The sequence below is a fragment of the Neophocaena asiaeorientalis genome, unplaced genomic scaffold, assembly GCF_003031525.2.
Source record: "Neophocaena asiaeorientalis asiaeorientalis breed wild unplaced genomic scaffold, Neophocaena_asiaeorientalis_V1.1 scaffold91, whole genome shotgun sequence".
NCBI lineage: Eukaryota > Metazoa > Chordata > Mammalia > Artiodactyla > Phocoenidae > Neophocaena > Neophocaena asiaeorientalis.
The window spans coordinates 2651281-2664436 of record NW_020173198.1 but is presented as its reverse complement, the minus strand read 5'-3'; the positions used below and the strand labels follow the sequence as shown (position 1 = coordinate 2664436).

Here is a 13156-nt window from a genome sequence, read left to right as displayed (position 1 = left end):
CAGAGGCTGGCCAACTTTATCTGTAAACGGCCAGATGGTAAATATTTTAGGCTTAGTGGGCCATTCAGTCTCTGTCACAACCACTCAGCTCTGCCATTGTAGCGTGAAAGCAGCTGTAGACAATATGTAAACAATAAGCCTGGCTATATCCCGAGAAAACTTTACAGACACTGAAATCTGAATTTCCCGAGAAAACATTATGGACACTGAAATCTGAATTTCCCATAATTTTCGCATGTCCCCAAATATTTTTCTTCTTTCGATTTATCTGTTCAAGCCTTTAAAAATGTAAAATCCATCCTTAGGTTGAGGGCTACATAAAAACAGGTGATGGGCTGGATTTGGCCCAGAGGCCATAGTTTGTCAACCTCAGCTCTAGGATCTCAAAGCATCTTTGGACTCTGGGCCTCCCCCCGACGCCCCACCTTCCTCTGTTTCCCAATTGGGTTGAGCTACTGAAGTTCCAGCATGCCTCGGGGTTCTGGTGTCTGAAAGTCAAAAGCCACTTACCAGAAGGACCACCCGTAGTCCCAGGAATGGGGCCTCCAGTCTTCAGGGCCGAGGCTCACGGTGACCTGGAACACCTGCGTGTACATCATGTGGGCTACCATTCCCAGGAGGCCTGTGAGGGGGGAGCAGGACAAGGTGTCAGGAAGCAAGGTGGGGCTTTGTCTACCCACCAGGGGCCTGTTAGTGCTGGGGAGAGCATGGACCCCCAGGGAAGGACAGGCAGCAGGACTGGAACACGGAAGACCAGAGGGCGGTGGTTTTCTAAGCCTGCCAAGGAGTTTGAGTTGAGCCCGAGGGCAAAGGGAGACCCTGGAGAAATGCAAACAAGGGAGACACAGAGTCAGATCTGCTTCTGGATGGGCAAAGTTTTTCTGTTAGGGACCAGATAAGTAAATATTTTAGGCTTTCTGGGTTTCAGCTCTACTGTGGGGGCACAAAGGAGCCACAGACAGTACATAAAGGGATGAGCATGGCCGTGTACCAATCAAACTTTATTTACAAAAGCAGGCGTTGGGCTGCATTTAGCCTGTGGGCCAGAGTTTGCTGATACCTGTGTTAGAAGGCCATTTGGGAGAAGTTGTTTAGAGAATGTTGATCAAACTGCAGGTCTTGACTCACTAGACTAGCGGATTGTGAAGTCAACTTCGTGGATTGCAACCAGCATTTAAAACAAACAAATACGGACTTCCCTGGTGGCGCAGTGGTTAAGAATCTGCCTGCCAATGCAGGGGACACCGGGTTTGAGCCCTGGTCTGGGAAGATCCCACATGCCATGCTCCACGTGCCTAGAGCCTGTGCTCTGCAACAAGAGAAGCCACCGCAATGAGAAGCCCGCAACTAGAGAAACCTGCGCGCAGCAGCGAAGACCCAACACGGCCAAAAATAAATTTAAAAATTAATTTAAAAAAATAAACAAACAAGAGTGGAATGGAATAGAAATCTGATACCATCAAATGTAGCAGAAGTAAGTATTGTCTTGTGAAACTTTTCAGTTCTATACATGTGCGTGTCCATGCACACACGTACGTGCGTGTGTATAGTGATTGTAATATGAAATGTTTTTCCATGCTCATGTCAAAAATCTTGAAACCCACTGGCTGGGAGAACTCTGAGATTCCAAGGGATCTGAGTGGGAATCCTTTTTCACCACGTTTCCACTGTGTGGCCCTGGGCGAGGCATCTCACTCTTCTGAGCTCCAGGTCTTTCAACCCTAAGATGAGGATTATGACAAGGTGAAAAGTGGCTGAAATGAAGCAAGGCAGCCTCCATGTCTGCTGCCTAGAGGGCATGCTATTGTTATAGTTACCAGGATTATTATGAACCTGGGGACATTGCTCGTGTGGACTATGGCATCTGGAGCCTTTGTGGGCTAACTGGCGTGGACCTCATTTTCACATGGAGTGATACGGTATTGATGAGGAGGGAAGAGATAGACGACAAGAGGAAGGAAGGAAACCAGCAATGCATGTGCACCTACTGTGTGCCAGGCACTCTGTCAGACTCGTTCACCTCCATTACAGTATTATCTTTTAATCTTCATGACAACCCTCTGAAGTAAGTATGATGATGTGGGCCATGTACCGCTGTTCAGGCTGCCCACTGCACATCTCCATACGGCTCCATTCACATCACAGTCTATGTGCACATCACTCCCTGGAGTTGAAGCAGAACCACACCTCCAAGGCTGCATATAGTAGCCCTGAATATGATTATTCCCATTTTACAGGTGAGAAAACAGAAGTTCAGAGTGGTCAAGTCTGTCCCAGGTCACAAAGGGAGTAGATGGCTTAGTTGTGACGGGGGCCCAGATCCAAATGCCCTTAAAGCCAAGGCTCTTCCCACGCTGCCTAGAATGCATCTGTCCTCCCCTTGTTGCCCCAGTCACCCTTTCCCCTGTGGAGACGAGAGAAGAGATGGAGAGAAGGAGAGAAGGGGTAGAGATAAGGAAAGACAGATAAGTAAAGAGGCAGTGAGGTACCGAGTCCTGAAACCCAGCCTTGCGGGCAGGTGTGAGGGCAAAGGGGGACACCCTGTGTTGTCATGGTGTGAAGGTAAATGTTTAACACCAGGTTCCCCAAAGAGGGAGAGAGAGAGAGAGAGAAAAAAAGCTATGATTTTGTAGCGTTTGCCAATTTCCATGGTGTGAATAATCCCACCATGGCCAATTTCAAGCTACCCGTGTAATGTCACTGAAAGCGGAGTAGACAAGAGGTGTGCACAGTCGGGTCTCGGGAGCTGAGCCAGCAGGATCCAGCACACCTGTCTCCTTGCAGCCACCTAACCCCAGGCCCCACGGAGACAGAGGACTCAGAGCTGGTTGCCTGTATCTCTGGGCCAGGGCCAGCCCCTCAGGGACCTCTGGCCTCAGACGACAGCTGCTCTCCAGGGCTGGCGGGGAGCACCTGAGTCAGGAAATCCAGGGAGAGGGTGACGGTGACAGGTGCTGAGGCCCCCAGAGACCCCCTAAAGGCTCAGCCTTCCCCAGCTGTCTCTGCCAGGCTTAGACCCCATCCTCAGTCATACCCCAGCAGGTATGCTAGAAGCCTCTAGGGTCCCCTCTGCCTTGGCTAAGTTTGTTAGAAGGAGACAAGGGCTGAGCCACGTGGGTATCTTATTTATCTTTACTTGACACAATTCCCGGTCAACTTCCAAGAGGTACATAACAGACGTACCTTATTCTTTGGAACTGATGCATAAGATGCCCTGATAATGACACACCATGTTTTATTTATCCAATCAGTTGATGGTATTTAAGTCATTTCCAGCTTTTTGCTCTCTAAGCAATGCTGCAATGAACACGTTTCTACAAGTCTCTCTGTGCGGACAAGCAAGTATGTCTCCAGCGTGAACAAGAGGAATTGCCAGGTCGTAAAGCGTGTGCATTTTAAATTTTAATCAGCGTCAGCGAACTGCTCTCCTGAGCAGAGGTACCTGGTCGTACTTCCACCAGCTTAGTGAGAGTCCTCACCCAAATCCTCACCGATACTTGATGTTATAAAACATGAACAATTTTGCCCATTGCATGGTAAAAAATGACACCTCAACATTGTTTTAAGTTTTATAATTTCCCTCATTACTAGTGAGCTCGGGCATTTTTCATGTTATTTATTAACCATTGTTATTTCTTCTTCTATGACTGTGCTTGTCTGTATCCTTTGTCAAGTTCCTTTTATTAAAAATCTTTCTCCTTATCAACTGATAGAAATTCTTTATGTATTCTGGATACTAAACCTGTCTACTGTATAGACTCCAAATAGCTTACTGCTTGTCTTTCCCCCTGTACAGCACACGGGAAAAAGCACTTTTTTTTCACTAATAGATTTTATTTTATTTTTTATTTTATTTTATTTTTTTATTTGGCTTCATCAGGCCTTTCTTGTGGCATGAGGGCTCTTCGTTGTGCCGTGCAAGCTCTGTAGTTGTGGCACGCGGGCTCAGTAGCCCCGCGACATGTGGGATCTTAGTTCCCTGACCAGGGATCGAACCCACGTCCCCTGCATTGAAAGGCGGATTCTTAACTGCTGGACCAACAGGGAAGTCCCAGATTTTATTTTTTAGAGCAGTTTTAGGTTTACAGAAAATTAAGCGGAAAATACAGAGAGTTCCAGAGTTCCTGAATGCCCCCCTCTGCCTTCACAGTTTCTCCCATGATTAACATCTTTCAACGGAGTGTATATTTGTTACAGTTGATGAGCCAATAGTGATATATTATTATTAATGAAATCCATAGTTTACATTAGGGTTCACTGTCTGTGTTGTACAGTCTATGGATTTTGACAAATGCATAGTGACATGTATCCATCATTACTGTGTCCAATAGTTATGGCCCTAAAACCCCCTGTGCTCCACTTGTTCATCCCTCCTTCTCCACTCCTTCTGAACCCCTGGTAACCACAGAGTTTTTACTGTCTCCATAGTTGGGGTGCTTTCAGAATGTCATATAGTTGGAATCACACAGTATGTAGCCTTTTCAGATTGGTTTCTCTCAGCAATATGGATTTAAGGGTTCTCCCCTATCTTTTCATGGCTTGGGCATGCAGGCTCAGCGGCCATGGCTCACGGGCCCAGCCGCTCCGCAGCATGTGGGATCTTCCCAGACTGGGGCACGAACCCGTGTCCCCTGCAACGGCAGGCGGACTCTCAACCACTGCGCCACCAGGGAAGCCCTGTTCTTTTCCTTTTATTGCTAAATAACATTCCACCATATGGATGCATCACGTATTGAAGGACATCTTGGTTGCTTCCAAGTTTTAGCAATTATGAACAAAACTGCTTTTGTCATACATTTTGATATTTAATACAAATTTAGCAGTCTTTTGCTTTTTTTTTTTTTAGTCTTTTGCTTCCTGTGTCTACTTTAAGAAAACCAACACCATCAACACATTATTCTATATTTTTTCTAACATACTTATAGATATTTATGTTAATTCATCTGGAATTTATCTTGGTGAATGGTGTCAAGTAAGAATCTAACTTAATTTTTTTTAATGAGTCATTAATTGCTCTGAACACTTATAGAAGGGTCTGTTCTTTCCCCAATGATTTCTGATAACACTTTTATACCACATTCCAAGCCTCACATTACACGAATCTATTCCTAACTCTCATTCTGTGCCATGGATCTCTCTCTGTTCCTGTGACAATGCCACACTATTTTTTTGTTTTGCTGTGCCACATGGTTTGTGGGTCCTAGTTCCCTGACCAGGGATTGAACCCAGGCCCCCAGCAGTGGAAGCTCAGAGTCCTAACCACTGGACCGTCAGGGAATTCCCGCCCCCTGTTTTTTTAATCATTGTAACTTATGGTGGAGTCTGTTAGCTGGAAGGACAGGTCTCTCTTCCTTTCAGCCCATTGCTCATTCCCTCTAGAAGTGCTACCCTACCCAGAACCTTGCTCCCTCTGTGGGGCAGGACCCCTTCTTTAGCCCCACCCCAACCCCACCCACTGCCCAGTTCCCTTTCTGAAGGCTGGACTTGTTCTCCAAACCCTCAGCTGTTGTAACGGTCAGCTTCTTCCTCACCATGTCTGTCCAGATGCTATCCAAGTTATCTGACCTGTCAGTGCCTTGGTTCTCTCATCTATAAAGTGGGGATAACAGTAGACATAGGTAATTCCAGAGAACATCCACTAAAGAAGGAAAACATTCATGAGAACAACTACTCCATGTACTAGGACAGCGGGGACAGAAGAGTATTTTAATACAAAAACTACCAACCAGACCCAGAAGCTGGACCCAGCCTGTTGGCAGAATAATTAATTTTCCAAATTGTTAGTTTAGAAATGCATTGATTTCTCAATTGAATCCCATTTATTCCCAAATATGAAAGGCCATGCTTTAAGACAATTCAATAAATGAAAATTACAAATCACTCAAAGATCGGCTGGTGAGATTTTCTGATTGCATTCTAACGATTCTGCTTTAAAAAAAATAGAGCTCTCAATCAAGTTTCTGGAAGCGTTTGTTCTGTAAAGTGAGGTCCCCCACCAGGAGCATCTGCTGTAACAGTCCTCAGCAGAAGGAATTGTTTCCAGCTCATTCTGAATTAAAAAGTGACTTTCTGCTGAGTTATGGCACCTCCTAAATCAGTGGCAACTAAACGAGGGCAGCTTTCTCTGCTGCTTCTGCTGCTTCCTGTCATGGACTCACACCACGAAACTCACAGCTGTAAAGCTCTCATCCTGTGGTTTCTGGAATCTCCCAACTCCTGACACCAGAAATGGGCTTCTCAGCGCCTGTGGTGAGGCAGGCATGGCTCCTCCCTGCCCCTTCGGGACCTTGGAGAGCACTGACAGGTGCGGGATGCTGGCTGAGGGCTCAGAGCTGGGCTGGGTGTGAGGCCACCCAGAACCCAAGGCAAAAAGAGCTGCCATGACTCCCAGGCCTGCCCTCCGCTGGTCAGACTGAGGAAGCCGAAATCTGTTGTCAAGGCCGGAGGGGCTGGTGTCGGGGCCAGAATTAAGAGCCGGAGTCAGGAGAGTCAAAAGGTGAGCCCACAGTAAAGCAGGGGTGAAACAAAGGGAAAGGGAGGGTCTGGTTGCCAGCTCTGTCTCTTACAAGCTATGTGACCTTGGGTAGATTACCTTGCCCGTCTGTGCCTCAGTTTCCTCAACTGTAATACGGGGATAATAATAATGCCTACCTCACAGATTGATATGAGGATTAAGTGGTTTATACTGTAAAGCACTTAGAATACTGCTTGGCAGATAATAAGCCCTACGTGAGTGTTTCATGAATGAATGAATGAATGTATGTTTGAGACTCACTACGTAGGCCTACTTGACCGTACATTAGTCCAGGGACCAGGTCTGTTTTCTCTCCACTGAATCCCTAGCACCGAGCCCAGGGTCTGGCACAGTAAGTGTTCCATACGAGTTTGTTAAATGAATAGATGGTTCGTTCCATTCAATGCTGATTGCAAGGCGCTTGGGAGAGCTGCACTGCCTGGTGTAAAGGTCCAGGGTCTGCGATACGGGAATAAGCTAGGACAGAGCTAAATCTGAAAACTCTGGAGAGCAAATTGTCTCCGTACAGGAACAAACGTCAAACTCATCATTTGTTTATTAATCATTCATTCATTCATGAGTATTTATCGCTGCTTTTCACGTGCCAGGCACTGTTCCTGGGGGCGGGGGAGGGGTCTGCTCTCAGAAGTCTCAGGTTCTAGTGGACAGATCCAGACAATGAGCACATTGATTAACAAGAAAGGCAGTGAAAAGTGTGGCGATGAAAATAAAATAGGGCAAATGCCTGGGGCTCACTTCAGAGTGGGTGGTCATGGAGGTCATGGAGGGCCTCTCAGAGGAGGTGACACTTAAACAGAGGTTTGAATGGGGAACTGGAGACAGCCACAGACAGGTCTGGGAAAGAGCATTCCAGACAGAGGGAGTGACCGGCTGGGGCAAAGGCTTGAAGGCAACCAGAGCCTGACCTTAGGGGCAAGGGGAGAGAAGGTTCGGCAGAGTGGGAAAGGGGCGGGGTAGAGATGGGTCAGGAAGGCAGGTGAGGACCAGGTCATCCAGGACCTTGTAGGTCACAGTGAGGAATCTGGCTTTCTTCTAGGTACTATGGGCAGCCATAGTAGAGGGCCGAAGCAGGGGCCTCATTTATGTTTTCAGATCATTCTGATTACCGTGCGAAGGCAGACGATGGAAGTTGGGGTAACGAAGGGCGCCCAGGCCGAGCTGCTGCTGCTTGGTCGAAAGTTGTTGCCAGCTCTGGGGCAGGTTTCGAAGGTGGAGTCCACAGGACCTGCTGATGGGCTGGGTGTGAGGGACCAGGACTATCCAGAGATTGGGATGACCTTGGGGTCCGCGTTTGGGCTATTGGGCAGACGATGGTGCTGCTCGTGAAGATGAAGACGGAGGAAGTTGTCTGGGTGGGTCAAACCCCATTTGCGCTACATTAATTTGAAATGCCTACTTTATACCCAAGTTGAGACAACACAGCAGCACTTGGGTGCACAAGTTTGGGGCCCAGGGGGTAGTCAGAGCTGGAGATTTAAATGCGTACGGACATGGGCCTAGAGGAGGCCTGTAGGGAGAGAAGAGAAGGGCCGGGATGGAGCCAACGTCCAGTGCTGAGCAGAACAGGCGGAGCCAGCAGAGGAGGGTGAGAACCAGAGGCCCAGGCAGCAGGAGGAAAACCAGCGTGCGGCATTGCCGGGGCCAGGAGAAGGATGCATATCGAGGGGGAGGAAGTGGTTTGTTAGATCAGAGATGAAGACAGGGATGTGACTGCTGGATTTGCCCACATGGAGGCCATGGGGGACAGAGGCTCCATGGAATACGCTGAGCAGAGGACAGGAGATAGCCAAACGGTTAGAGAGAAGACGTCCAAACTCGCTGCATGGAGAAGCAGAGAAATGGGGTGACAGCGGGAGCAGGCCTGGGGTTCAGGGAGGGATCCTGAAGCGGGGAGATAGAGGATGCTCCTGCATTTACCCAGAGTGCTCGAGTAGACAGGGGGAGCCTGAGGGTGTGGAGGAGCCAGACAGCAACCGTAGAAGCAAGGGAGAGAGAAGCTTCTGGAAGACGATGAGAGCAGGGATGCTTGGCCCAAGGGAACGGGAAGCAGGGCGTGCGAGTGAAGATCCCAGTACTGGGGCAGCTTTGCCTCTCCCTCGCCCCGATGAGGCCAGGCCACCAGCCGAGAGCGAGACGGCGGATGTAGGAGTTTTGAGGAACCAGGAGATGGTGTGAACTGGTCCTTTCAGAGCGTGGGAAAGCACAGAAAAACCGTGGCAGTGCGTGTGGCCGGCGGGGCAGTGCTGCCTCGTGTGAGGCCTGAGCTCAGGAATTGAAAGTGAGACTGGGCAGCATGGTCAAGGGATTCGGGTGAGGGGAGAGGAGTCAGCCTGGCCATGCAGAGTGGTGCCTCCTGGGTCTGGAGGACACACAGGAGGGCCAAGCCATGACGCCTCCCCCCAAGATAGAGATACAGAGCAATGATGCCCAAGTGAGTTCCAGAACTCCTCTTGCCTGCAGCCCCACTTCTCTTTTGCAGGGTTTGTATGTATTATGTTAGTGGCATGGTCCATTTAATTGAGATGGCAGAGGAATCAGCTGATGAATTAATTTATAATAGAGTTTATCATTAAAACACTCGGGGAGCGTTCATGTCTAAACAAACATTCTGTGTATGTGGGCACTGGCCTGGATTTGCCAACATCCCATGCATGTCATGTCAGGGACGTAAGACAGAGGGGCCTGTGGGGACTTGGAGGAAGCTGAAACCAGATGAGGTGAGGCACAAAGGTAGCAAAGGGAAACCCCTGCTAGGGCAGCCTGACTTTTAGTTAGTCACTGAGCAAGTATTGAGCACCTGCTGTGTACCAGGCCTCCTTCTAGCTGGGGGAATATGACTGGGAATGAGAGACCTGGCTTTCAGTGCTCTCAGGGAGGTGAGAGACAGAAAACTGGGGACTACTGTGTGGCAGGGCAGCCAACGGGGGAGGCCCGGGGCCTGCGGGAACCCTAGCTGGGCTCCTAGGCCAGGTTTAGGTGGGGAGGTCAGGAAATGCGTCTAGAGGGGGTGACATCTAAGCAGGAGGGTGGACCAGGCAGTGGAGCAGCTGTAGCAGAGCCCACAGGCAAAGTGGTTTGGTGGGGCCTTAATGGGCCATTAGGTAGGGCATGTGGGTGGAGAGAGCGGCTGCTGGAAGGGTAAACAAGACGCTCCATGGAAAATTCTGAAGCCATCCTGGGAGTTCAGGCTTTCTCCTGAGGGCAACGGGCAGGAATTGCATAATTGTAAGTTCGGGGCGAGAACCAGGCAGCCGTTTTTTAAAGCCCTCTCTTCCTGCTGGTGGAGGACAGATTGGCAAGAAGGTGGGAGCAGGGAGGTCCGGGAGGGGCAGCTGCAGTGAGAGGACGAGGCCAGGCCAAGGGTGCTGAGATTAAGAGGTGGGCAAGCAGGTAGCTGGAGGGAGTCACATCTGGCACCGCTGAGATGGATGGATTCCCAGCAGAGCCTCAGGGCACTGGAGAGCCCTGACTCAGGAATGGGGACGGACTGGGAGAAGCTGGTGGGACTGACCCAATTAACATCAGCCCTGAAACATCCCCCCACAGAAAGAAAACTTGGAGATCTTAAGGGCTGGTATTTCATGACACCAATCAACTGGGGGCAGACGGAAAAAGAAATCCCTTACCTATGCAGATCTAACACATCCATCCAGATGTTTGCCCCGATAGGGGCTAAGGGCTGACTCTCCCTTCTGCCCTTTGGCCTGGGGAGGACCCCAGCCCACCCTCCGCGAGGCCTGCACTTAAAACCATCCCCAAGAAGCTGAGCTGATGCTGTTTAAAGCTCGCCCAGATCTATTTTTAAAGAACAGGCTATTTTTAGATACACTCCAGAGAATCCTCAGCCTCTCTTGGTAGCATATTTCAGGCTTTAAAAAGCTCTTCCTTACACGTAACCTAAATCTTTCCAGTGCCAATTGAAGCTAACTTCTTGCTCTGCCCTCTGAGGACAAGGGGGTTGGGGAGTAAGCTGGTTGGCATCTCCCTGAGAAGAACCTTCCCGGAGCTTGGCGGTTGCCGAGTCAGCCCTCAACTCTGTCTTCTCGGCACTAGATCATTCCAATTACTCTGCCCTTGCTCCAAAGGTCTCCTTCTGGGCCCCTTGAGTTATCAGCACCACTCCTGATTGGATTCTGCCCATTTCTCTATTTGCCTTTTCAAGTGAAGTGGCCCAAATCAGAGGTGGCATTTAATGAGGGACCAAGGTTTACTGAACCCTCACCAGCCTCGTCCTCCACCCGGCTGCCGCCATCCAGCCCTGAGATGATGAACGGGCTAAGACAGACCCCTCACCCGGCGGCGGGGGGGGACGTCTAGAATGAGTCCTGAGGCCACGCCCCCAGTTCCCAGTGAATCTTGGGGTGGCCCGGGGCAACTTGGTGGTGGATGATTTTTTTTTATATTAGTGGGTATGTCCCCATACCCTCCTTCATTAGGGTAACTAGATATAAGACCTCGATGGCCTCGGCTATCACAGAGGACTGAGAAAACAAGAATCAAACCCCTGGCTTTGGGGATTTCAAAAGCCTACATGCAGGGGCTTCCCTGGTGGCGCAGTGGTTGAGAGTCTGCCTGCTGATGCAGGGAACACAGGTTCGTGCCCCGGTCCAGGAAAATCCCACATGGCGCGGAGCGGCTGGGCCCATGAGCCATGGCCGCTGAGCCTGCGCGTCCGGAGCCTGTGCTCCGCAACAGGAGAGGCCGCAACAGTGAGAGGCCCGTGTACCGCAAAAAAAGCCTACATGCAGGTGTTCAAAGAAAAGGTTTGGAAGCATATATGATCAAGCAGTTCCTCCTAACCTCCACCTGGAGACCAGGTAAAGTTGCCCGCCTGGGGGGAGGAAGAAGAGGAGGAGGAGAGGATAGCGGGTCCCAGGAGAGAATGGATGCAACGATGCAGGCGTGAGCAGGGCAGCCCCCGAAGGGGCTCAGCCTCCCCTTTATTTCCGGGAACACAGGGGAGTGAAGTGGCCTCCACAAAGGGCCCTGTCCCCATCTGGGTGGACCGGGAACATCCTGGGAGTCGGACCTCGTGCTCACAGACAGCGCGAGTACCTCCCGTTCACAACGATTGCTGTCTGCCTGGGTCCTGGCCCTCGACTCCCGTAGGACTCTTCACGTGGACAACCCCACTGTGACAGCCCTGGATGCCCCTAAGCGCCCCCAGGATGGAGGGTCGGCCCTCTGGCCTAGAGGATGATGGTGTGAGGAAGAGGAGAAAGTCCCCCAGCCCGTGCTTGGGTGGGACTGAGTAAAACACGCTGGGAACCTCACACAGACATCCAGGCAGAGGCCAGAGGCCCCCTTCACAGATACACACACCCAAGTCACAGTCCTGCCCCTCTCCCACATCTCCACCCCGGAAATCCATGCGCCACGGCACGGGGTCTTGACATTCCACCCAAGCCTTGGACTTGGGCTGCCTCTGTGGGGAGCAGCCCTGACCCTGTGAAACTGAGCGGAACCCTGTGGGGCTCCTGTACACAAAAGCCTTTCTGGGTCCCCCATTTCTTGATTACAGGAAATAGGCTTCATTCAGCCTCTATGACCTTCCCTCAGTTCCGAAGGGCAGGTTGAAACAGTTGCTAATTAGGGAAGGGACCGGATGGGGAGACAAGGGATGCAGAGACAAGGGAGGAACAGTCAAGAAACAACAGTGCAGCCTTGGGGCAGGGTCCCGGTTCCCCCTTAAGGGATACACATAAGAATATCTTTGAGCTGCTTTGCAGATACTGAAACTCCCACCAGGTGGGAGAAGTTAACTGTGTGCTGTACACAGCACGTAGACCCCAGACCGGTTGCAACCAGAAGGTTGATGAGGCTGACTCCCGGTTACCTCACCGCCAACCAATCGGAAGAATGTCCACGAGCTGACCACACCCTCTTGGAACCATTACTATAAAACTCCTCACTACCCCTCCAGGTCGGGACACACAGTTTTGAGGGCCTTAGCCCGCTGTGGCCCCCTTTGCCTAACAAAGCAATAAAAGCTATTCTTTTCTACTTCACCCCAAACTGTCTCTGAGATTTAATCTGGTGTTGGGGTGCAGAGGCCAGATTTGGCTTCACCTGGGCATGACGTTCCTGGCCACACGTCTGCCACGTGGCCCTTCTCTGAGGCTCCCAGCCAGCCCCACCTGCAGCCTCTCGGCCCTGCTGCTAAATGGAGGTCCCCGAGGATCCCTGAGCACTTAGCGCAGGGTCCGGAGCAGTGGGGACAAGGATCAGATTACAGGGTAGAGGAGACAGCCAGGACAGACGGCCCTCTCAAGGCTTAATCACTGCTCACCTCTCCACTGCCCTACTAGGTACAGTGGCTGAGAGTGAGAGGGACCATATCACTGATTGCCCAAGCCAGGACACCTCTGAGATGAAAGGGATGTAACTAAAACTTACCCTGGGACAAGAGGAATACAGGCTCTCGACAATGGTGGTAGATAAATGAATGAGGGAATGAGCCCCAATCTCTCCAGGGATCCCCCTTCTACCTGTGGATGACCCTAACCTTTCCCTCTGCCAAGGACTTTTACACCTGCTGTTTCTCTGATGGGGACAGACTCCCCTTACGGTGTCCATCTCACAAGTGAGAAAAAAAAAGTTCACCAAGGAGAGGTTACGTGC

The 13156-nt window shown here is 50.6% G+C and overlaps 1 protein-coding gene across 1 annotated transcript in view; it reads right to left on the bottom strand.

Annotated features, from left to right (window-relative positions):
- GSG1L (GSG1 like) overlaps positions 1 to 13156 on the bottom strand; it is a 133706-nt gene that overhangs the window by 37586 nt on the left and 82964 nt on the right. Inside the window, exon 3 of the mRNA XM_024744516.1 lies at positions 511 to 622. Coding sequence (XP_024600284.1) covers positions 511 to 622 — 112 coding nt within the window. The remainder of the gene's footprint in view (positions 1 to 510; positions 623 to 13156) is intronic.